At 43.7% G+C, this 25,516-nt stretch overlaps 3 protein-coding genes across 6 annotated transcripts in view; 2 read left to right on the forward strand and 1 right to left on the reverse strand.

Annotated features, from left to right (window-relative positions):
- The window catches only part of usp11 (ubiquitin specific peptidase 11), a 13,232-nt gene extending 11,137 nt beyond the window's left edge, over positions 1-2,095 (forward strand). For 2 of the 3 annotated variants that reach the window (XM_084015712.1, XM_084015711.1), the window contains exon 21: positions 765-2,095. In XM_084015712.1, the coding sequence (XP_083871838.1) occupies positions 765-989 (225 nt within the window). In that variant the 3' untranslated portion in view covers positions 990-2,095. The remainder of the gene's footprint in view (positions 1-764) is intronic. The other variant, XM_084015713.1, reaches the window with a different exon arrangement.
- A 523-nt stretch (positions 2,096-2,618) lies between these two features.
- LOC311017318 (ER membrane protein complex subunit 3) lies at positions 2,619-7,681 on the reverse strand. Its single transcript, XM_084015569.1, has 9 exons — positions 7,600-7,681; positions 6,667-6,865; positions 6,043-6,100; positions 5,501-5,594; positions 5,169-5,273; positions 4,711-4,792; positions 4,378-4,457; positions 3,926-4,008; positions 2,619-3,554 (listed from the first exon to the last, which is right to left on the reverse strand). Exons 2-9 carry the CDS (start codon positions 6,819-6,821, stop codon positions 3,426-3,428), a joined length of 786 nt encoding a protein of 261 aa, XP_083871695.1. The 5' UTR covers positions 6,822-6,865; positions 7,600-7,681; the 3' UTR covers positions 2,619-3,425.
- A 4,372-nt stretch (positions 7,682-12,053) lies between these two features.
- On the forward strand, positions 12,054-24,982 carry LOC311017073 (solute carrier family 26 member 6-like). Of its 2 annotated transcripts, XM_084015210.1 has the most exons (19): positions 12,054-12,332; positions 13,072-13,211; positions 13,892-14,002; positions 14,075-14,247; positions 14,330-14,494; positions 15,042-15,194; positions 15,314-15,396; positions 16,382-16,529; positions 18,843-18,956; positions 19,044-19,121; positions 19,505-19,600; positions 20,281-20,387; positions 20,472-20,541; positions 21,420-21,512; positions 21,850-21,948; positions 22,039-22,362; positions 23,654-23,708; positions 23,854-23,984; positions 24,706-24,982. In XM_084015210.1, the coding sequence occupies exons 1-19, from the start codon at positions 12,193-12,195 to the stop codon at positions 24,730-24,732; spliced, it is 2,307 nt and encodes a 768-aa protein (XP_083871336.1). In that variant the 5' UTR covers positions 12,054-12,192; the 3' UTR covers positions 24,733-24,982. The 2 variants fall into 2 exon arrangements, with proteins under 2 accessions (XP_083871336.1, XP_083871335.1); XM_084015209.1 differs by having other exon boundaries at positions 18,843-19,121.
- Positions 24,983-25,516: the final 534 nt, after the last annotated feature.

Raw genomic sequence — 25,516 nt, forward strand, 5'->3', positions numbered from 1 at the left:
GTAATTTAACCTCACAGAACGCAGGAGCTGCTGGTCGACCGCTGCCTCCATACTTTTGGTGAATCCGAACCAACCGATGATGCAGGGGTTATCTGGGTGCTGATAGGACGAGCCAACTTAACCTGGGAGATTGTATTTTTCATTTTAGGAGTCTAAAATACCTCCACAGCAGTACTTTGGTGTACTACAAACACCTGGACTGTCCCTTTAAGATGTTATGTCCTGTCCCTTTAAGATGTTATGTCCTGTCCCTTTAAGATGTTTTGTCCTGTCCCTTTAAGATGTTATGTCCTGTCCCTTTAAGATGTTTTGTCCTGTCCCTTTAAGATGTTTAGACCTGTCCCTTTAAGATGTTATGTCCTGTCCCTTTAAGATGTTATGTCCTGTCCCTTTAAGATGTTATGTCCTGTCCCTTTAAGATGTTTTGTCCTGTCCCTTTAAGATGTTTTGTCCTGTCCCTTTAAGATGTTTTGTCCTGTCCCTTTAAGATGTTATGTCCTGTCCCTTTAAGATGTTTTGTCCTGTCCCTTTAAGATGTTATGTCCTGTCCCTTTAAGATGTTATGTCCTGTCCCTTTAAGATGTTATGTCCTGTCCCTTTAAGATGTTTTGTCCTGTCCCTTTAAGATGTTTAGACCTGTCCCTTTAAGATGTTATGTCCTGTCCCTTTAAGATGTTACGTCCTGTCCCTTTAAGATGTTATGTCCTGTCCCTTTAAGATGTTATGTCCTGTCCCTTTAAGATGTTTTGTCCTGTCCCTTTAAGATGTTTAAACCGGTCTCTGGTGTCTCGCAGACCAACGCTGCCTACGTCTTGTTCTACCATCGACAAGACAAGATCAGAAAACCCACGCTGCCCGCCCCCAACACGAGCCCCGGAGCTTCCTCCGCCACCCAGCCCGCCAACGACATCACTTCCTGCAAGGATGACGACGCAGAGCTGGGTGCCGCCGCCACTGCTGCATCCTATGTCACCATGGAAACGGACTGAATGAACTTCTAGATATTCCGTTGAAATCTACTTTGCAGTTTTTTTTTTTTCTTCCCATCAGATTTCTGGGCGTCTTTGTGTCTGATTTAATTTTCCAACAACACTTGAACTTTCTCCGATTACTTCTTTTCCCCGAGTTCCTGCGGGCGACGTCTCAAACGTTACGAACATTCTTATTTTTAGCGTCCGGTAGATCACATGGACACTCGATACTCAGGTAGACTGAAGGGAGGAGGAGACCCGACTGACTGCTGCAGGAAACACAACGCTGCTCTTATGAAGCCTAAATGGACTTTTACTGTTTAATTTAAATAGCAAATATATAAATCCATTTTTTTTTTTTTTTTTTAAAGCATTTTAATTGATAGTTTTAAATTGATTGGACAGCAAAGGTTTCTAATTATTGGTGCGTTTAATCATCATAATAAAAGGTTTACAGTTATACATCTATAAACACTTGTAGTTTGATTCTGCATTTCTTTGAAAACACTTTTAAAAATGTTATTCAATCAATAATCTTATACTTTAGTGTTAAATAGTTGAACCATCTGCAGATGGAATAAATGACTTGGTCAACGTTTGAGTCTCATTAAAGTGGCCTACGGAGCAGCGTGAAGGGGATTGTGGGTAATCAGAGGGGTGTATTTAATGTCGAGAAATAATTTAATGTTCAACAATGCTGCCAGGGATGACAAATTACTTTCTTTGTATATTTTGGTTCTGGTATTTAATTTTTTTAATGGAATAATTTCAGCTGTCAGGGTTTTTTTTTTTAATAATTATTTGAATTGCTGATCGACTGGTGCAGGACATTGAGATGCTTATTTTTCATATTTATAGGTAAAGATTTGTATTCCGGCTTGAAACGATTGGACAGAATGACGGACGCAGGCGAAGTTTTCTCTTTGTGGTCTGATTTTTAAACCGGCTTGTGTACAGTATTTTTGTATTGTAAGAAATATTATTATTACTACTACTACTGTCCTGGTCGAGCAGGAGGGACGCTTGGGCTGATTTCTTTCTTTGGTCTTCCTGTCAAATATCAGATGAAAATATTTTATTGTACTTTCAATCTTTTGATATGAATAAAAGGATTATTATCACAATGAGGAGAGAGAGCTCGTTGATACACTTTTGTCACGTTTGAACTGTGTCTCGGCGAACACCAGATGCGTTTTTGCGGGATTTCTTCTGAAATTAGTCGGAAATTTAAAGCCACCTACCGTAATAGAAATATATAATATAATAATTATATAATATTTTTTGCTCATCAGGACCAAAATCTAAGTTTATACATCCCTTAAGTAAACGATTATCATGTTAACGGCGAATCAAAGCATTAAATAAGCTAACTAGCGCATTAAAGGGATCCTGTCTGTGAACTTGTACCTTTAAACATAATTTATATGTTAGAGCATGTTTTTATTTAAAAAACATGCTCTAATTAGACTTATTTACCCATCATACTTCCACCAGAAATTAGTCTTAAAAAGTCTTGGATTTAATGTTAAAACCTGAGTTTAAAACCCCCCAAGAAATCACAATCCCGTCACCATGGAAACAAACGGTCTGCTTACCGACTTTGCTCACAACGAGACGACAACCTGTCCGTCTTTGTGTGATCAGACAGACGAGAGGAAGCAGTCGTTGGGTAGAGATGGCACATTTTATTTTATTCAAGCGTTGCCCGGACGACCACAGCGTAGAAAAGTACATGCAAAGTGTCCGAAAACGTCACCAACGTCTCCAAAACGCCTCCAAGAGAAACGAGAGTTCCTCCGTTGGCGCACAAGCTGCCGGTTTACCGCCACGACCCGGCGCTCTGGAACATCTGGGAACCTTCTAGAACCCGTCTGGTTAGAACGTGTGTGTGTGTTTGTTCTAGAACCTTCAGAACAACGAGAGAATCCGAATCCTGGAACCCTGAACGCACAGAAACAGCTCATACTTAAATTTGATTTAGTTGACATTTTGACAGAATACAACGTTAACTCAAGGTACACTTGTTTTTAAATAATATATATTAACACTCATCGTTAGCGATCATTAGCTCTGGAACTTTAACGTAAGAATGAAGAACATTTTGCCGTGTCCTAAATTACAGACGATCGTACGTGAGCGATAAGCGGAAAACGTCGACTCGTCATCTCGTCACTGACGGACACGTCTAACGCCTGAAGGCAACGCACAGCGCAGGTCCGTTACACTCGACTACTAGGAGGCTCATAAAAAGGCAGAAAGTGAATAAAGTGCCTGAGGTAGCGATTCCAGTGATCGGTTCCCGTTCATCTGATTCTAAACCGCGTTCCAGCACCTTCGGGGGTTCTCCCGACGTTCTAGAACGTTCCAAACAGATTTCCCGTTTTCCAGAGAGAGCGAGCTCGAGAAAGAACCTCGGACAGACGCTCCAGAGCCGGCGGGGTTCCTCGGTCCTCTCTAGAACATGGTGGACTTGATGTCCTGGCTGAAGAAGGTTCCAAAGTTCAGGTCTCTGGACATCAGCTCCTCCTCCACGTTCTCCAGAGCCCACTTGTGTTCCACGATCTCCAGCGCCTCCCACTCGCTCTGACACACACACACACACACACACACACAAAGCATAAACACAAATGCACAACTTTCATTTGACGTCACATTTAATCTGAATATTGAGACGATTGTGACCTATCATAAACGACATTTAATACGACATTTCTATCATAAACGACATTTTATACGACATTTCTATCGTATACAACGTTTCAATAATTTATGACGGGATGGTTTCTGAAGGAGCTTCAAATGTCTGATATATAGTTTTATATCATATTTTATTTTTGAAGTAAATGTTGACTTTTGGACATTAAAAGGGTTTTAGAGTTATTGGAAATGTTTTCATCGGTGATCAAACTTATTAAAAGAAATCAACACATTGATTATATTTCCTGACTTCTCACCTTAAAAGCCTTGTTGGGGTCAGGGGGCATCGCCATGGCAGCGCCCGTCATCTGGTCCTGCATGATCCGTGATTGGTCAGCAGCTGCGGGTGAATGACAGCTTTAACCAATGAAATCAAAGGGACCGACCTTCATGTCTGAATCTGTTTTTTTTTTTAAGGATTCAGAAAGACTTTGAACACCAGCTGACTTCTAACCGTCACACTTCTTATTTTATGGTTCCATAAACTCTCCATTAAAGCTGAAACATTCAAAGCTCCTACTGGTTTTCAACATTAAGCTTCAACTGTCTGTCGTCATATTTAATGATCGCCGCTAAAAATTAAATCCCTCATTTAAATAAAGTTACTCATCAGATAAAAGGAGTTTTTATTAAGTCAGCTTTCTTTAATGAGTGTAACTCGTCAGCGGCGCCTCTCTCTTTTTAAAAGGCCGACCCGTCGGACACTCACCGTTGTCCTGACCCAGGATCAGGCTGTACATGCTCCTCAGTCCGAATACGTTGAGGAAGTACCAGGACGCCGAACTCACCCTGCAGGACGGCAAAGAGTCCGGCATTCAACAAACAAAGACACCCAAAATACACAGAACTATTCAACTTCACCATTATAGTGACACGTAATCAGAGCGATACAGATTATTACTCATCTAGGAGACCGAGAACTGATATTTGTCTGCAGTAAAAACCTTTCAACATGGCTTTAACACAAAAAGAGCAGGAAGCCGTCAGCAGCTTCATTATGAAGCTCAATTAACGATCAAACACAGAAATAAAATGCTTTTACCAGGAGGCGTCCAACGACAGCAGGTCGATCCCTCGCTGTAACATCGGCTTGAACCTCAGCGTCAGAGGAAACGGCACCTTGGCTGGACGACGACAACGATGACATCATCATCAGTCGGTAACAAACAAACAAACAGAAGCTCTAAACGTACGAACATCTTAATCAACCCTGGTGTGGAAACACGGCTCCAACCGTCATCAACCTACATATTAATATCTTCAGCTTTCACTCAGTTCATCTTATGAACCAACATCCTCCTGATCAGAACGACAAACATTTTTTGAAACAATAATTGAACCCCTATAAATCCCCTTTGTTTAAATAACGTCTCAACTATTTTCTGTTTTCCCCAGTCAGAAGCGTCAGTGATACCACATCAAAGCCCTGCGGTGCTCCACTTCTAACGGTGTGAAAAAGTGTGCAATGAAGTCGGTGCGTTCAAGAGTGACGGAACTCACTGATGACGAATCCGGAGAACGCCCAGTTGATCCATCCACCAATCACAATCATCGGCAGGACGTTGGTGAGGTTTCCCTTCATCATGTCCGTCAACATGCTGGTGTCTGCGACACACACACACACATCACACACACACACACACACACATCACACACACACACACACATAATTATATTATTTATTTATTCAGAACAATTTCTGGTCTCTAAATGCTTTCAAAGAAGCAAATTAGTCTGGTGAGAATAGTGAGGATTATTTTAGCCTGATAACAGCAGGCTAGCCTGGATTAGTGACGCTGCGTTTGAAGAGTCTAACGGAGGTGAACCCCCACCTGTCATCGGGTTCTTGGGGACGACCTTCCTCTTGACCGTCTTGAAGAAGCCGGTTTCGGCGTCGTTGAAGTAATGTTTCCTCATGGCGAACGACTGAAACAGAGACGACGCGTTGAGATTTTTCACTTCAGCGGAATCGATTCAAATGTCTATAATACAGGTTTTTATTTACTTTCCATGAAAAACCACATTATAAACATTCAGAATGACTTACAGGAATGCTCATAACGTTCTAGAGCATTTTATAGCGACTTATAAAAGGTCAAATATCTTAATACACAGTCATTCACTGACAATTTGTTTTGAAGTGATCACAGTTTTATAATTCACATAATTGTAATATATTATAATGATCTATGATGCATCCTAAACGCTGCTATATTTCATTATAATGTGATTTGAAGTCAGAGGTGTCAAAACTCAGTTCAGTTCATGAGCCACATTCAGCCCACTTGCCTCTCCAGTGGGCCAGACCAGTAAAACCATTAAGACAATTAAAAAAAAGGACACTTTGAAAACACGGTGTTGTACTTGTACTCACCTGTCGGGGAATGTACTTCCCATTCTCTCTGAGGACGCGGCTGCGAAGGAGCACCTGGCTGAGGAGAGACACAAAACAAACCCTCGGGTGAGAAAACAGATCTCATTCTGCTGCATCGATACCAAACATTAAGACCTGCACCTGTTAGAGGTCGAACCTCAGGGTCACGGGCTTGTTGCTGCCCCCTAGAGGTGGAGGAGAAGATCAATACGACACACGCGAGACCAATTCTGTGGTGATTATTGTATCAACACAGACGCCAAGTATCAACCTTTGATTAAATAAACTATTAAACCTTTTGGTAACAACTACTTTTGTTGTTACCATCGTGGAGGCCAGTTCATTTAATAGAGCAACTTTCAGCAACAAGGCAATTCAAAGTTTAACATCAACCATCAACAGCCAAAGTGTAAATGAAACGCATTATAAAAGGACAAATACAAACAATTAAAACAGTCATTTACAAGTCAAGAAAATAGATAAAAACAGGCTAAAATACAATAAGACCGCTATAAAATACCTCAATAAATACATGAATACATGAACCGTGTAGTATAAGAAACGACACTTGAGCGCTTGTATTGTTTTTTAATCCAGCCGTTTGATATTTAAACTTTGCCTCACCTGTCAGAAACCTGCTCCAGGTCCACCTTCTTGTCGCTGTGGAGCAGCTGGGTGACGTAGTGACGGATGATCCCGACGAAGAAGGTGATGAAGACGATGGGCAGGACCACCCACATCCGGATGCTGGAGTCCAGCAGGAGCTCTGGTTCGGCCATCGCTCTCTGTTCAACCAGCCAACCAAAACAGACGGGGAGACTCTCTGAAAGACGAAAACATCTGTTATTTTTGGATTTAAAAGGTCCAAAATACACTAATTACTTCGATAATGGTTGACGCAGCCTTTCAACCTTCACATGATTAAAATTATTACAGTTAGAAGGAAAATACCTCAAATTAGAGCTCATACATTTACATTTATCCATAGTGACTTACATTAAGTACAATATACATTATATGAATACAACAAAAAGTGTTTGTAAAACGTGTGTTTTACTTGTTTACAGTTTTACTTGGGTATTTCTACTAGGATCAGAGTACTTACACGACGTTAAATGAATGTGTGCGTGTGAATGTGTGTGAGGCTACACGGTGATAACAGCATCCTGGTTAGACACGTTCACCGACCCATTAACCGACACATTAACCGACACGTTGAACGCCATAAGGCTTCGGTAACAGCTGACAAACAAACCAACCGGACTCGATTGAAGCTCCCATTGAGCTAACTGTAGCTAAGCTAACCCCCCAAATGACCCGACCACCACTCTTCGTTAAGCTAACAGCAGCTAACGTTAGCATCAGCTGCCGTGTAACCCTCGTAGAAAGTTAGCTGAAGGCGCTAGCTGCTAACCGGGCTAGCTCAACCGGTCGACTTCCCGTTTCCCCGACCCGTTTGCGTCGATGACAGTCCGGCTTGTTTTCTTCAACACTCCCGTCAGACTCGCTGGTGATACTATGATCGTTGTTACGCTTAAAAAAGTAACGTTAACTTACCACATTTATGAACTTTCGTGACGTGAATTGCGACGCCACAAGCACGTTCCGCAGTTTTAAAAACAGAACGATGCACTTCCGGTTCGAGCGGAAAACACCGAACACGTGACGTGGTGGTAGAATAAATAAAAAACACTTTTTAATATGATTAAAACTTTTTTTTCTGTATGTGAATAAATGCAGGGAAATTGCACTATATTATGTCAATATATAATAATAAAACACGACGTTTTAAAATAATAATAAAAATAAAAAATCCACTAAAGCACAGCATAATTTACTGTACTAAGTGTACCACCACATTGTAGAAATTAAAAATGTTAATAAATAATAAAAGTATTTTTTGGTGTGTGAATAAATGCATGGAAATTGCGCTATGAACATATATAATAATAAAAAACTAAGTTTAAAAATAATAATAATAATAATAATAATAATAATAATAATAATAATAATAATAATAATAATAAAGTCCACCAAAGAACAGCATAATTTACTGTACTAAGCGTATTAAGACCACATTGTAAAAATAAAATAATAATAATAATCCACTACAAAAAGTAAAATAATGTAAATATTACCAGCAAAACGTCATTAAAGTATGAAAAGTTCCATGTCAGTGTTTTGCTATTGCATGCTATCTAATGTTTCAGGTGTGCTGGTGTCTCGGTGAACTGCCTCTGATAACTAGAGATAAGTGCTTATATTTTTTTTACAGAGGTGCACGTGCTGCGTAAATTCTACAGAATAATAAATGCACCATTTGTGAGAAGATTTGGTTCCTGAAATTTAACAACTTCCTGTCCAGGATGTGTTTTCCTTCGCATATGATTGGTTCAATGGGATTTATTGAATATTGAGCTTTAGTTGCCTTTTATTTATAACTATTTAGATTTTTGGGTTGAATTATCATTTATTATTAAGTATTTTATGAATCTTTACAGCAATCTGCAATGACATGTCAAAATGGTTGCTTTGAAAAGCACCTCGGCTCTTCAGTCTGCAGACCTTGTTTTTATTTTGTGTCATTTTGTCTGGAGAGCTTGTAGCTCCAAGATAATACAAGAATGCACAACTGTTTTCGTTTTGCAACATTCAATTTAAATAGCTGGATTTCGGGCAGTCGCTACGCATGTTTGTAACACAATGTGGAGAATTTAAATACTTTAAATGTAAGGAATCCACCAACAACAATACTAAATACCAATATATATATATATATATCCTCACTCCTAAATATTCCACAGTCAACTGTCAGTGGGATTATAACAAAGTGGAATGATTGGGAACAACAGCAACTCAAGTTCATGTAATGTAGTCCATGTAAAATGACGGAGCGGGGTCAGCAGATACTATATGTACATCATATATCAATATTTTCACCTAAAAACAATGGTGTGTGTTTAGTTACTCATGTGAATAACATCATACGTACAAAGAACATAACAGTAATTTTGTAGACTCTGTTGCAGGTCCAACAGGTCCAACAGGTGATCGGGGGCGTGACTGCCTCCTGGACAAGTTATTGGACCGGCATAAATTCCCAGTACAGTGTTATTCCAGGCTAATTGTTTTCTAACCACATTGCACGCACAGGTGAGCGTACAGTATTACACAAGAGCACGAGCAAAGCAGTGTGGTTTTATTTTTAACCCCCTGGTTTCTACTGAAGGTGGAAATCTTTAAAGAAAACTGTCCAAAATCTTTAATTTAAAATAAAAAAGGATCAGCGATTCCCTTAAAACAGATGGCCGATATAGTTTTAAGCAAATGTTACTCAAAGAGGAGTAAGTGGTGCATTTGTTTGGGACTATTTTCAGCGACGGATTGATACACATTTTGTGCTCTTATGAGTATTCAGAAGATTAATCATGTAAATCCACATATCTGTGTTTATAAAATCAACAAATAGGAGTCTAGGAAGGTTTTCAGTATATTTTCTGGATCATTACTGATAACAAAGTTTAACTTCACCAGAGGAGTCAAAGGAGACATCCTCAAGTAGAAGTACAGATACTTGTGTTCAAAGATACTCTGGTAAAAGTACTGATTCTACTTCTTTACTCAAGTACAAGTGAAAAGTACTGGCTCTGAATTGTTCTCAAAGTATAATGAAGGAAATTTCTGCTGGATGTTTTTTTTTTTTTTACATAATGAATCTGGTGTCATATGAATGATTAAATAAAAATCAATAATTCCCCTCAAATGCATTAAACTAAAGCCTGTTGTGAAAATGTGAGGGGTAAATGTTTTAGTTTTTTTTAACATGTAGGAAAGGTAAAATCCTGAAGATTCTAGTTAATGAAGTATTTGGTAACATCTCACACAGTTTTCCCGTCAGCGTTGAACAGCACATGTAGACGGCCGGCGGGTTAATGTGTGCGAGAACATTTCCTGCCACGTCTAATACTCAACCATCACTGTTACTCATTTCACTCCCGTTGTTCATTAGTTCTTTGACTTCAAATACTCGTGTTGCCATCAGAAAAACATGAAAACCAGCAGAAGCTCACAAACAATCAGGGAAGCAACCTCGCTTTGTAATTTTACATAAAACATTAAAAGCATTGAAAAAAAACATTAAAACAAACAAATTAAATAAAATAAATTAAATACATAAAATGAATAAAATACATAAAATAAACAAATGAAAAAAAAAATACACAATAATATACAATCATATAATATTAGGAATGACAAGTACAAGACGTTCAGATACTTGTGTTGAAAAGACAGGTAACCAGTCTATCACAGGGCTGACATGTAGAGACAGACAGGTAACCAGTCTATCACAGGGCTGACATGTAGAGACAGACAGGTAACCAGTCTATCACAGGGCTGACATGTAGAGACAGACAGGTAACCAGTCTATCACAGGGAGACATGTAGAGACAGACAGGTAACCAGTCTATCACAGGGAGACATGTAGAGACAGACAGGTAACCAGTCTATCACAGGGAGACATGTAGAGACAGACAGGTAACCAGTCTATCACAGGGAGACATGTAGAGACAGACAGGTAACCAGTCTATCACAGGGCCGACATGTAGAGACAGACAGGTAACCAGTCTATCACAGGGAGACATGTAGAGACAGACAGGTAACCAGTCTATCACAGGGCTGACATGTAGAGACAGACAGGTAACCAGTCTATCACAGGGAGACATGTAGAGACAGACAGGTCTGTCAGGTGGGAGGAACCCGGAGAGAACCCACAGGGAGAACATGCAATTTCCACACAGAAGGAACCTGACCCGGGAATCGAACCTGGGACCCTCTAGCTGTGAGGCGACCGTGCAGCCCGAAAGTACAGTGATTAGTGACTATATTTAAATATAGAACCTATAGAGAGACATCCATCCATCCATTTTCTACCGCTTATCCTGTATTCAGGGTCACGGGGGGGCTGGAGCCGATCCCAGCTATCATTGGGCGAAGGCAGGGTACACCCTGGACAGGACGCCAGTCTATCACAGGGCCAACATGTAGAGACAGACAACCATTCACGCTCACATTCACACCTATGGGCAATTTAGAGTCACCAATTAACCTATCCCCATCTTGCATGTCTTTTGGACTGTGGGAGGAAGCCGGAGAACGCGGAGAGAACCCACGCTTACACGGGGAGAACATGCAAACTCCACACAGAAGGAACCCGGGCCGACCCGGGAATCGAACCCAGGACCCTCTTGCTGTGAGGCGAGAGTGCTACCCACTACACCACCGTGCAGCCCTATAGAGAGACATAATACACATATTGTGTATTAAACTGTGTTTCTATTTGAGTTTGTCCTTGAAATGAGAATGTTCTTATTTCATGTCTTATTCTGTGTCTATGACAATAAATAGGTTAAGTGGGCCGCCTTTTAAAAGCCTTGAGTTCCGCATTTTAATCGTCACCATCTTGGGTCATTTTCTCATAGACTTCTATACGATCAGAGAGACGTCGCCCCCTGATGGCCAGCGGAGAGAATGCAGCTTTAAGGCACTTCAGCTTTTGGTTGAGTACTTTTATGTGAGTTCTGATACTTAACGTTGCTTGTGTCACATGGCATTCATCTTGGATTGGCAAATTCCATAAAGCCATATTGGGAAACGCCGGCAGCGCGATGTTTCCTGCTGACAATGAGAGAATTGTTGCTTTTATCTCCTCAATGAGGGAATATAGGCAGCCATAAAGATAAGGTGTTTGTCCCTCCAATCTGGCGTAAACACACAAACCATCCAGAATACCATGCAGCGGCATTGTTTCCACGGGGCTCCTCTGTGTTTCTGAGCTTTGAGGTCTTCGGCTGCAGTTAATCCCTGGAAGGCTGGCCTGCAGGTGTGTGCATGCAGGACGGGGACATGTGGGCCGCTGGTTGTTCTCTAATAAGGAACAGTCACTCCCACTATCCAAAACAAACACTGTCAATCAGTCCAGAGCTCACCAGGACGCTCCACGCTCACCGCACACCGGCTGACTTCTCGTCCTAACAGCAGTTCAAGTAAACTGTAGACCGCTTCGGTCCGAGGAAGACCTTCATAAAAGGGAGGACGCACAGGATCTGAGGAGGTTTTGTTTGTTTTTTTTAGTCCAGCAGACGTGGAAACATGGAGAAGAGCGACCGCACGGCTGGGGACTACTTTGTGCAGAGGATGGTTCTGGACGAGCCCGGTCTGAATCAAGTGGCAGAAAGGGGGACGTGGTCCAGCAAACCGACCCTGGGGGAACGGCTGAAGGAGTCGCTGAGGTAAAGGAGGAGGGAGCACACAAATAAAAATAACATTTTGCACCCTGATAAAGTGTTGCACCCTGGTCCGTTATATGTGGCTTTTACTGCACCTATAACTGCTGACTCAGCATGTTAAAGGTGACTCAGCGAGCCATGAATGAGTTCTGTTTGACCGCGTCGCTGCTATCTCCGAGCAGAACGGCCTTGATTAGTAAAAAAAAAAAAAAGAAAAAAAGGGGGGGCTGACTAGTCGTTTAATGGGAGGCCTTTAATGGCAGCGGACGAGCAAAGTTCAGTTTTATTCAGCCGGACGCTTCACGATGACCTCTGACCTGTCATATATTTAAGACTGTGAAAACATCGTTAAGCAATCACAACACGACGAACCGTTTGAAGATAAAAATGTTGACAAATTAATTAAGGGGGGGACACTACAGGAAGAAACTTAACTTAATAAATACCACCATGAAACGTCCCCAGTTAATTACTGACATTAAGACAGTTTGTTTTTTGCATCACACGTTTTCTGAAATGTATAAATATGCAAATGAGACATCATCTTGTTAACTGTGTTAATATATTTCCAGAAGTCAGGTTGAAAATTCTCTTTGTATCACTACATAACTGAGAAAATGCAGCCATAAAAATAAAACTTCCAAGTTGGAACATGTTAAACCTGTTCTACGAAAGGAAAAAACTAGATTGATATTTGGGTGATTCGTGGTATATCGTGGTGGTCTAACTGGTGCTGTTGCAGGTGTTCGGGGCCCCGGTTGAAGCTGGCGGTGCTGAGCTGGATCCCCGTCCTGAGCTGGCTGCCTCACTACTCCGTCAGACAGAACGCCATCGGGGACCTGATCTCCGGCTGCAGCGTGGGCATCATGCATCTGCCGCAGGGTTTGTAACACTTTATATCCACCGCACACCTCCCACACTCATCGCTTTAAAGAAAAGTTCCACATTTTGGGAAATGCACTTTTTCCTTTGCGTGTTAAAAGGTTCTGCTTTTAGACAACTTAGTTTTGAAAACAAAGCTAAACCGCTGCAGTGTGCATGCCAGGCCAGTAGGTGGCAGTGCAACGTTCTACTAGGAAGTCCTTCTGGAACCCCAATAAAAAAAAAAGTTTACATCCTGCACACAAAGAGACAAACATCGGCGAGTATGCGAGAGAGAAAAAATAACGCAAATTTTGTTTGGCCGGGTTAGCTCGGTAATCTTCTGTTGCTAACACGGAGCCATGACGTCACCGTTTCCACGGAGACCGGTTTTGCAAAGGTCAAATCATGTCATGCATGTGTATGATGTGATGAAATTAGGTTTCCTTAAATGAAAAAAGGGGAAATAACAAGGATGCTCCACTTGCTAAAAAATGGCGTACAGACAAAATGTGTAACTAAAGGCCTGTTTGCAGCGGACTGGTGTTCCCCAGGCAGACCTCTAGTAATCTGGATTCCTTGCGGAGGACGTCTGTGATGTTAATCCCATGCGAATCAGCCATGTCTGTAATTTGTAAAAGTAAAAATTCCAGAAAATGACCTGCCATATTTCCCATGACTCCATATTTTGCGTTCACTAGGCATGGCGTACGCCCTCCTGGCCTCCCTACGCCCGGTGTTCGGCCTCTACACGTCCCTGTACCCGGTGCTGGTCTACTTCATCTTCGGTACCTCCAGACACATCTCCATTGGTGAGTATGAACGTGGCAGTCATTTCAAACGAAAGAGCATGAATTAAAGGTGGTTTTGGGCTTTTGTTTCAGGTACGTTCGCGGTGATCAGCATCATGGTTGGCAGCGTGACGGAGAGGCTGGCGCCAGACGCCAAATTCATGGTAAACGGTACCAACGGGACGGGAAGCGTGGACCTGGACGCCCGGGACGCAAGCCGAGTGCAGATAGCGTGTTCCCTCACGGTCCTGGCGGGGATATTTCAGGTGGGGTTTCCCGGTCTCAACAAGCCCTTAACAAGCCACGTTTCCCCTGCTTCTTCTGGTGACTCTCTTTTCCCGCTCGTAGATCCTGTTGGGCGTGGTGAGGTTCGGCTTCGTGGTCACCTACCTGTCGGAGCCGCTGGTCCGCGGCTACACCACGGGATCGGCCTGCCATGTGTGCGTGTCCCAGCTCAAGTATCTGTTTGGAGTCACGCCGGCTCGTTTCAGCGGCCCTTTCTCCCTCATTTACGTGAGTATACGGCTACGTGTCGTAGCCGCAATACAGCTAGCTGAAGCTAATGACGTTTGAGTTGGGCTAAGATGCTAGTTGGGTTAAGATGCTAGTTGGCTAAGATGCTAGTTGGACTAAGATGCTAGCGGTAGCTTTCACTTATCGTAGAGGAATTAAACAAGTTGCTTGACCGGATGTTTGCTGTTGCTATGTCAACAAGTGAAAGCTACCGCTACTTTATAAACTACAAAATTGCGCCTTTTTTCTCTGGATATTTCCCCCCTCTCTCGGCTCATTTTTTCTTTTTTTCTCCTACAGTGGCTTTAATACACCGTCGTAGGAAACAGTTCAGCACCTTTCAAAGCTAAAAAATGTCGTTGGTGACGAAAGCTGCCATACACGCCATCATCACCTGGCTCCAGATCAGCCAATAGCAACGTTCGACTGCAATAGTCACATATTATTTAGGACACAAAATTTAGGATTCATCATACTAGAATGTGAAGATTTGGACCCTCAGCACCACGACTAATCCCCATACATTGTATATCCTCCCCCCCCACAGACCCTGGTGGATATTTGCCGGCTGTTGCCAGAGACCAAATTGCCAGAGCTGGTCGTCAGCCTGGTTGCTCTCGCCGTTCTCATCGTGGTCAAAGAAGTCAACGCCTGCTACAGACACAAGCTGCCTCTGCCCATCCCCATAGAAATCATCGTGGTGAGTCCTGGGGTGATCCTTCAACAGTCCAGCAGGGGGCGTCTTGAACCACAAGATCATACCTGGACTGATGACCTTGTCATTTAATGTAGCTTCTTCTTTTTCTCTCCTTCCAACAGATCATAGCAGCGACAGTCATCACCCACTTCTGTGGACTAACGAGTAAATACAGCATTGATGTGGTTGGAGAGATTCCCAGCGGGTGAGTTTGTGTGTGTGTGTGTGTGTGTGTGTGTGTGTGTGTGTGTGTGTGTGTGTGTGTGTGTGTGTATGTGTGTATAAGAACAGCTGTTTTTGCAACACTGTTCACAAGATCACACGGTAACAAAAGTGACCCGTTTGTGTGGTGTGATAAGAGAGTGAGACGGCAAAGACAAACAATGTGACAGAAGTGTGTGTGTGTGTGTGTGTGAGATTTTTTTTTTAAAGTGCTTCTTTTCCTGGAAAAAGCTCATAAGGGGGTCATTTTTCCATGTCCAGAAATGTGTCAACAGAGAGGAGGCGGTAACAGATTAATGTTGGACAATAAAGCTGAAAAACAGCTGACTGTATGTTTTTATAGTTTATGATTTTATAGTTTATGTTTTTATTGTTTTTGTAGTTTATGAATGAGTGAGAGATGTATTTCCACGTATCTTAAAAAGAATAACTAAACCCCTGAACAACGTTTTTCCAGCTGAAAACGAATGTGTATTTGGTAACGTCAGTGATTTAGTTTCAAATCTCGTCATTTACGTATTTTAATTCTATCTACTGTATAAATATGCATATCCTTCCTTGTTTCCTTCTCTCCTTCCTTCCTCCCCTTCCTCCCTACCCTACCTCCTTATCTCCTTCCTTCTCTCCTTCCCTCCTCCCTCCCTCCCTTCTCTCCTCCCTCCTTCTCTCCTTCCTTCTCACTTCCTTCCTTCCTTCTCTCCTCCCTTCCTCCATCCCTCCTTCTCTCCTCCTTCCTTCTCTCCTTCCTTCCTTCTCTCCTCCCTCCCTCCCTCCTCCCTGCGTCTAGCATCATTCTCACCGTTTCTCTTAGTCAGCGACACGTATCAGTCGACAGATTTGTCGGTTACTTTTGCTCCCATGTCGAGGTCAGGCTGAGGTCCTGAGGCTCTGCCTGTGTGTCGGCGTTGTAACAGAACAGTAGAGATAAACCTGTGAGGCGTCGGTGTTTGTTCCCTCCGCTCCTCCAGGCTCAAGGCCCCTCAGGCTCCAGACGTCACATGGTTCTCCGAGGTGATAGGCGACGCCTTCGCCGTGGCCATCGTGGGCTACGCCATCAACATCTCTCTGGGCAAAACCTTCGCCCTCAAACACGGCTACAAGGTGGACAGCAACCAGGTGAGGAGGACGTGACATCACAGCGTGACATCACACACCATTAAACGGCGTCAGTCTGGTTCTAGACGTGAACCAGGACGTCACCTTAGTGGGAAAGTATTCAAGTCATGACCCTGGAAGAGATCTGGATACTACCAGTATTATAATAATACTTATGTGCACTATATTCTATAATACTACCACCTCAATACTACTACTACAACTACTACTACTACTACCTCAACAGCAGATACACAACTAACCTGGACTTCACATATATTTGGTATCATTACTTATATGTACAGGAGTCATTACTAAGTCTACAGGCCCTTTATCTGTGAGCACATGATTCCTTCCTTCTGTCCTCTATCCCTCCCCCTTCCCTCCTTCCTTCCTTCCTTCCTTCCATCTCTCTTCTCTCCCTCCCTCCCTCCCTCCCCCTTCCTTCCATCTCTCTTCTCTCCCTCCCTCCCTCCCCCTTCCTTCCTTCTCTCTTCTCTCCCTCCTCCCTCCCTTCCATCTCTCTTCTCTCCCTCCTCCCTTCCTTTTGTCCTCCCTCCCTTCTCTCCTTCCTCCCTTCCTTCCATCTCTCTTCTCTCCCTCCTCCCTTCCTTTTGTCCTCCCTCCCTTCTCTCCTTCCTCCCTCCCTTCCTTCCATCTCTCTTCTCTCCCTCCCTCCCTCCTCCCTTCCTTCCTTCCTCCCTGCCTATTGCATTTGTGCCTCACATATAAAACAGCGTGTTAAGCCGGTAATTCAATTATAAAGTCACCTGTAAATGTTGGAACTCCAGTAAATGTATTTAACGGTTAATCTGCACAAAGATTAGCTTCTGAAGAAAAGGTCCATGAAGAGTTCCTCCTCTGATGATTCACGCTTCATGCTGAAGAGTGACCTGGGATTGAACTGCACCGCCCTCCGTTTGCTAAATCCATCGGGTTGTGTCATCACTGGAACCCAGACATGGAGAGAGAGAGAGAGAGAGAGAGAGAGAGAGAGAGAGAGAGAGAGAGAGACAGAGAGAGAGGAACCCGGAACAACCTCTGCTTTGTTTCCGTGCCGACACACAGCGGTGGGATCCTCGTTCACACATCACCGCTGCAGCCATGTGACTCTGCAGGGAGCTCCACTAAGAGCCAGTCTGCTAAGAGCCAGTCGGTTCCACTAAGAGCCAGACCGTTCCACTAAGAGCCAGTCCGCTCAGAGCCAGACCGGTCCACTAAGAGCCAGTCCGCTCAGAGCCAGACCGGTCCACTAAGAGCCGGTCGGTTCCACTAAGAGCCAGTCCGCTCAGAGCCAGTCTGCTAAGAGCCGGTCGGTTCCACTAAGAGCCAGTCTGCTAAGAGCCGGTCGGTTCCACTAAGAGCCAGTCTGCTAAGAGCCAGTCTGCTAAGAGCAGGTCGGTTCCACTAAGAGCCAGTCTGCTAAGAGCAGGTCGGTTCCACTAAGAGCCAGTCTGCTAAGAGCAGGTCGGTTCCACTAAGAGCCAGTCTGCTAAGAGCAGGTCGGTTCCACTAAGAGCCAGTCCGCTCAGAGCCAGACCGGTCCACTAAGAGCCGGTCGGTTCCACTAAGAGCCAGTCTGCTCAGAGCCGGTCTGGTGCACTAAGAGCCAGACCGGTCCACTAAGAGCCGGTCCGCCCGTTAAGAGCCACTAAGAGCCGGCTTGCTACCTCATTAATGTTCAAGCAGTGATCGCTTACACACATTTTGACTCATTGTTTTAAAGAAAAAATGTCGCCACGTAACTCTCCAACGGAAACCCGACAATCAGTTTTCACACGCGTGCACCATTTGAATATTAACTGCTGACTAAGAAACAACAACAAACAGGTTTTTATCAAACGGGCCTTTGTGCAAGATTGTTCTCCTGACCTTTCAATAAACACATAGTCCTCCTCCTGGTCCTCCTCCTCCTCCTCCCTGATAGTGCTGAGATTCAGGCCGCATTCCAAAATCACATAGCTTTTCTCTCCGGCAATCTCGGAAAATCCGAGAAGTAAAACCAATTTTAAAGCTGCATTCTCTCTGCTGGCCACCAGGGGGCGACTCCTCTCTGGTTGTATAGAAGTCTATGTGAAAATGGTCCTACTTCTCTCTTGATGTATTATCTCAGTAAACATTGTAAACATGAGTTTATGGTCTCAATCTCTAGTTTCAAGTCTTCTTCAATCCAGCATGACGTTCATTTAGTACATTATGGTCCATTTAGAGTCCACCAGACCAGAAAGCAGGGGATGCTTTAGGGGGCGGGGCTTACCTGATTGACAGGGCACTCTCCAAATGTTGTGTCTTGTTTGTTTGGGGTTTTGAAAGTTCATGTGTCTCCGTCTGCAGGAGCTGGTGGCGTTGGGGCTCAGCAACACCGTCGGCGGCTTCTTTCAGTGTTACTCCGTCACTTCCTCTTTGTCTCGCAGCCTCGTCCAGGAGAGCACCGGCGGCAAGACACAAGTACACACACACACACACACACACACACACACTTCTGTCACATTGTCTTTGGACAAACATCTTCAACGTTGTGTCGTGTCTCGTCAGGTTGCCGGGGTGATTTCGTCCGTCATCGTGCTCGTCACCGTGTTGAAGATCGGCTCTCTGTTCTCAGATCTCCCCAAGGTGATGCTCGCTCGCTCTCCTCAGCATCTCTCTCTCTGCACACACATTTTAAGCCCCGCCCCCTTGTTGGCTAAAATATAAACGGTAGTCAACAACGAGAGACAAATTATAAAAAAATGTATCCCCCTTTCATTGAGACATAAATAATGTACGATCAGGGTGCGATTTGTGGAATAAACTACGAGATGAGCTAACGGCCGCGTTGGTGATCTTACGTGTTCATTCATGATACAATTCAAAAACAGGATAAAAAAAAGTATGTCTCTCACCGTTGACTTCCATACATATTTTGCCCGTGACAATAATTAGTATAATGATAATAACACCAGGAGGGGGCGGGGCTTGTGCCTCCATGCCAACACACCTGTGTTTGTGCTCCTCAGGCCGTTTTATCCACCATCGTGTTCGTGAACTTGAAGGGAATGTTTAAGCAGCTGATGGACGTTCCTCTGCTCTGGAGGACCAACAAGGTGGATCTGGTACGACTGCAGACTCCTTCATCCTCATCAGCTAAATATTCTGTTCCTTTCTGATACTTGAAAACTACCAAACTATAGACCCGTTCACTGCCGGTCATCGAGGATCGTTTTAGGTTTTCTGTATCCAGACGAGTTTAGAAGCTTTAAACGTTGAATTAAAACCGTTCAGCAGCATCTGGATGTCTGACCGTTACGTCTTCGGTCAGAACTGATATCCCAACAGATTTAACTTCTTCAGAATCCAGACAGGATTTTTTCAGAGCAACAGGTGTTCCAGTTAAACGGGTGACCGTGCTAACTGGTGACTTTCAGCTTTGGTAACTCACGTAAACGTTTGCCGTTGATAATAAACGCAGGTGTATTTTAGAATTGTTTGGTGTGCTTTTTTTTCCAGCTGCCGTCCCAACAAGCAACCACGGACGCATCCCGGCTGAGAGTCACCAGTTAACACGGTCACCAGTTAAACCCAAACACTGGTGTCTGCAGCTGTAAGCTATTAACCGTGTTGACCACCACTGGACCGTTCGTTTCGGCCGTTTTAAAACTCGTCCGGTTAGCATTTTTGCAGCGTCTGAGTCGCAACGTTACGAGGAAGTAGTCAGTCCCTGGATGGCGGCGACTGCGTGAACAGTCTAGCTCTTTGACCCTGCTGACCCCGTCTGTGTTCATGCTGCCTGCAGCTGGTGTGGCTGGTGACGTTCGTGAGCACCCTCCTGCTGAACCTGGACCTAGGTCTGGCCGTCTCCATTGGCTTCTCCATGCTCACCGTCATCTTCAGGACCCAAGTGTAACTACAGACCACCAACTATTATCAGCTTGAGGTCGTCATGGAGCTGCAATAATAATAATAATAATATAATATATATTTCAGACCCCGCTACTCCATCTTGGGCCACATATTGGGCACCGACCTGTATTTGGACACGGACACCTACAAGCAGGTAAGAGTCTGTTAAACAGATTAAATAGGAAATGCAGAAAGGTAAAGGAACAGTTCACCCGTATTATAAAATCATATTATACCACTTACCACTTTTAACCCATATAGTATAATATAATATACATAGTATAGTATATAATATTGCATTCCCATCTGTTACATGTATTTTATAATGTATAACAGTACTTTGTAAAGATGTATGACTACAATGATAAGACATTAAAATAATAATTCTTATTTTACTTCTACTTTGTCATTTCTACGTCACAATTTCTTTTGTAAGAAAAAATGTTTGGGATCAAATTATATCGGGGACCCCCCTGTAGGAACTCTGCGGACCCCCTAGGGGTATCAGACCCACTATTGAAGATCTCTGGTTTATACTAAAGCCAGTACAACAAGAAACCCACCAGGCAACAAACATAGACATAGGTGGGGAAACATGAGGGCAGGCTGGAAACTGATTGGTGGAAGGCTGACGGGATGAGAAAAAACTTCTGTTCTTACCTTTCACAATAAGAGCCCTAGAAATATACACAGCATCAAAACCGTAGTCCACATACCGATGGATGACGTCACCATGACAACGACCACGTATACACGCTCTTTGGTTCCCATCCAACAGAAATCTAAGAGTCAGACGTCTTAAAATTGAGGCAAACAGAAGTAATTATTATTACGTACAACTAATGGGAAATGAGAAAATATGTTGTTTTAGGTTTTACCGGAACACTCTGTGGATAAAATCAGTCCGACGTTCACTCATTAAAGGAAGAAGTAGTCCATTTAGACAAACAACACCTGGGGGAGATCCAGAGTGGGGAAATGAGAGCCGATCAGGGTTTCTGAACTCCTCTTCCTCGTGATGTGTCCCTGCAGGCCAGACAGATTCCCGGAATCAAAATCTTCCGTTCGTCGACCACCGTCTACTACACCAACGCTGAGATGTACTCCGAGGCCCTGCAGGAGAAGGTGCGTGGCCCCCGATGTGCGTCTTTTTTTTGCGACTGTGTCCGTCGTCTCACTTTTCTACGATGGCGTATCAGGGCCACTGTAGGAAGAAAAAAAAGTCGAGAGAGGGGGACAATATTCGGAGAAAAAAGTTTTTAAATTAGCAAATTTGCGAGTTTTTAAAGTAGCAAATTTGCTAATTTATAAATGAGCAAATTTGCAAATGTATAAACTCGCGAATTTGCTTTTTTTGTCGTAATATTACCCCCTCTTGCGGCTCCGTTTTTTTCCTACTGTGGCCCTGATACGCCGTCGTACTTTCCCCTCCGTCTCACGCGGCGCTCGTCTCTTTGTGCAGAGCGGCATTGAGATCGGGAAGCTGCTGACGGCGAAGAAGAAACGGGACGCAAAAAAGAAACGCGAAGAGGAGAAACAGAGAAAAGAGGCAAAGAAACAAGTACGACACCCTGAATGACACAAATCATGGATTCGACATTTGATACATTGCTAATTGTTGTTTTTTTCACTTTTTCCAACCTTCTTGCAGAAAATGGCCTCCGACGCGGTGGCGGCATCCGAGACGAAGAAGAGGACGAAGGGACGGACTCAAGGCGACGGCGTCGTCTTAAACCTGACGGAAATCTCCACTGAAGACCCGGGTAAAGTCAACTTGGCTTACCACCACGACGACGCGTGGGACTCGGACTCAGATGTGGGTTGCCACGGTGACGACAGCATCGTCCCCCGGGTACCGCGGTGTGAGGACCAGGACGAAGAGGGAACCCACGGTTCGGACGCAACGCACAGCATCATCTTGGACATTTCCACAACCAGCTTCGTGGACACAGTCACAGTGAAGACATTGAAAAACGTACGTGTGTTTATAGAGTGGCGAAGCCCCGCCCACTTCCTGTGTTGGCACAATATTTAAGAATATGAACGGTAGTCAACGGGGAGAGACAAATGTTTTGACAGAAGGGTGAATTACTTATTTTTATACCACAAAATGCAACTTTTTCTGGTGTGTGAAATTATGTTTAAAATTAACAAAAGATTGTATGTGTAATTCGGGATCAGAAGGTGAATTACACATACAATATTTTGTCAATTTGATAGATAATTGTCAAGAAACATATAACATAACATATACATCACATAGTTTAGTGTGAAACCGTTAGTAAACCACGTCTCAGCCGCTCGACTCGCTAGCTAGCTAGCTACATTCCATCACTAACGTTATCTTAGTTGATATAGTTGATAACTTTTTTTATCAGCAGGAAGAGAAAGAAGGAGAGAAACTTGTTAGCGTGAGTAACGTTACATCCTGGTACTGAACACACAGACATCGTAGCTTCAGAGAGACGCGACTTTTGGGCCGTGTTGTATTGCTAATTCTCTATTTTTACAGTTTCATGGTCAACAGTTTTATTCATTATTTATCAATTTATTGACCAGCAAAATTATCTTTCAAATCGACAAAACGTATGTATGTGTACGTTGGTACAATTCAAACGGGATCCATTACTAGACTACATATTTTTGTCCAAAATAAATTCCAATGGGGAACACTGGAAGAGGCGGGACTTGATTACTCTTTAATTAATTTTAGTCACATCTCGTAGCGAGGTTGCAGATTGCAACCAATTGAATACCCCTCCCTTTCCAAGCGTGTCAGGGAGCCTTCAGGTAACAAAAAAAAGCAAAACCTACTTACTGACAATAAATACCCATAAATCCTACACTAGGCCCCATGATACATTATCACAACACTGATTATGATATTGTGATTTTTGCGATATGCTGAGAATTGCGATTTATTACCTTTTTGGCAGCAAATGATGCAGTGTGTCAACATCTGTTTTACCCACTAAGATTCAGTTCTGACTTCTCTCACATTCATTTTTTTAAACTTCCTGAGAATCCTGCCGCTTCAGCGACGACCAGGCGAGAGAAAAGAACAGCGCCATCTAGTAGAATGAAAAAACAATTGTTCCCAAAAGGTTTGATTTGTATTTGCAATATTAATAGTTGCGATAGCGTAAATATTGCGATACTAAACTGTTTTGCCCCGACTGCACACTTTCCCTCTAAACATGTGACCGCCTGCCTTTTTCAAAAGAGGACAAACACAACCAGAGTGATATCTTGACCTTTTCTTGCAGATATTCAGGGACTTCGGGGAGATCCACGTGGACGTCTATCTGGCGGGCTGCCAAGGTGAGTGGCAGACCAAACAGAAACTTAAAGTCCGATAACGCAGCAACGTCAAGGTCAAGGTCTCGGCCTCGGCGGCGCTGCGATGTTCGCACAAATATCCGTTTCCGACGCTCACGCATGCTTCTTTCCCTCCCGTGTGGATCAGCGTGCGTGGTGGAGCAGCTGGAGACGGCGGATTTCTTCTCGCCGTCCGTCCCGAAGAGCCGGCTGTTCGTCACGGTTCACGACGCCGTGCTTCACGTCCTGCAGAGCCGCGGGCAGACCGACGTTTTACTAGTGAGTTCATCACCACCGATGTTAATCACGTGTCATGAGCCGTTCCTAAGACGGCGAATTAGGGCCCCTGGAGGGAAAAAAACAAAATGGAGCCAAGAGAGGGGGGCAATATCCAGAGAGAAAAAAAAGTGGCAAATTTACGAGTTAATTACGATGCTAACAACCGTTCATGCTAGCTAACTTCCCAAGAATGTAGGCATTTATTTTTCCAATTAATACATCACAACATGTGACAACGATGTTTATTGATCAGGGCGGTTGGGCTAAGATGCTAGCGGCAGCTTTCACTTGTTTTCATAGCAACGGCAAACAGCCGGTCTTTGTTGAACCAAGCAGCTTGTATATATCGGCTATGACAAGTGAAAGCTACCGCTAGCATCTGAGCCCAACCGCCCCGATCAATAAACACCCATAAAATGACAATTTGGCATCATATAAATAAAACCAACAATAAGCATCAACATCATCACCCTAAGGACCTTAACGAGGTGTTGTCACACGTTGGGATGATTCATTAGAAACATAAATGTACATTCATGGGAAGTTAGCTAGCATAGATGCCGGTTGTTAGCATCGTAATAAACTCACACATTTGCTACTTTTTGTCTCTAGATATTGCCCCCCTTTCTCAGCTCTGTTTTTTTTCTACAGTGGCCCTGATCCGCTGTCGTACGTTCCTGCCCTCATTGAATCTTAATTTTTTATTTTATTTCTTTTCCAGGATGTTTCCTGCAGCACTCAGATGTAACCAGCAGGGGGCAGACTGCTCCAACTCTCCTCCTTCTGGCCGGCTGTTGCATTGCTCACTATTCAGTCGTCATCGTCTCCTCCCCTCTTCAGTAGTGGGGGGGGAATGCACCACCTTGACTTGACATGGCGGCCGGTTGCCATGGAGATATAGGGAGCCGTTACTGGGGCAACAGGCTTTTTTTTTATGATATCGTCTAATGACATCACTGCAGAGAGAGAGAGAGAGAGAGAGAGAGAGAGAGAGAGAGAGAGAGAGAGAGAGAGAGAGGAGGAGGAGGAGGAGGAGGAGGGGGGGAGAGAGGGAGGAGGAGGGGGTTGAGTGGGAGAATGTAACACTGGACTAATAGGAGTCTGGATCTAAAAGCCTGACTGAATGGAAGGTTGGCTGGAAGGTTGCCCCCCCCCCCCAACCAATCTATATTCTCATGTCTTCCACAGCAAATCAATAAGTTGTACATATTTCCCTCTGGGACGGATTCTCCACCGTCACGCCAAAAAAGAAAGAAACCGAGCAGCTTTTTCAACACAACGTGGGAGTATTTATAGTCACACGTCTGATTCCTCCGACATCGAGAGCTCTCTTTCTATTTCTGGGATCCGCTGTTGCCATCTGCTCTTGGACCCGGCAGACCCACCGCATCGGCTTTAATGTGGATCAAACTGCTCATTTGCTCCCGAAAATGATCATTTTTACTTTCAGAAACATGTATTTTTTGCGTGTTTGTACGTTGAGCTGTCGAGGTCAATGATCTTATTAATTCTCTGGAGTGATCATGGACCAC

This window comes from Eutrigla gurnardus, assembly GCF_963514095.1.
Source record: "Eutrigla gurnardus genome assembly, chromosome: 8".
Lineage (NCBI taxonomy): Eukaryota > Metazoa > Chordata > Actinopteri > Perciformes > Triglidae > Eutrigla > Eutrigla gurnardus.

Bases quoted from the DNA above. Each gene is read 5' to 3' on its own strand.
- LOC311017318 (XM_084015569.1), bottom strand. From the start codon at position 6,821: ATGGCCGAACCAGAGCTCCTGCTGGACTCCAGCATCCGGATGTGGGTG. The intron at 4,793-5,168 runs GTGAGTTCCGTC...GTCGTCGTCCAG, and splicing joins GTTCTCCGGATTCGTCATCA to CCAAGGTGCCGTTTCCTCTG. The intron at 3,555-3,925 runs GTGAGAAGTCAG...TGTGTGTGTCAG, and splicing joins ACCCCAACAAGGCTTTTAAG to AGCGAGTGGGAGGCGCTGGA.
- LOC311017073 (XM_084015209.1), top strand. From the start codon at position 12,193: ATGGAGAAGAGCGACCGCACGGCTGGGGACTACTTTGTGCAGAGGATG. The intron at 21,513-21,849 runs GTGCGTGGCCCC...CTCTTTGTGCAG, and splicing joins CCGAGGCCCTGCAGGAGAAG to AGCGGCATTGAGATCGGGAA. The intron at 23,985-24,705 runs GTGAGTTCATCA...TTTCTTTTCCAG, and splicing joins GGCAGACCGACGTTTTACTA to GATGTTTCCTGCAGCACTCA.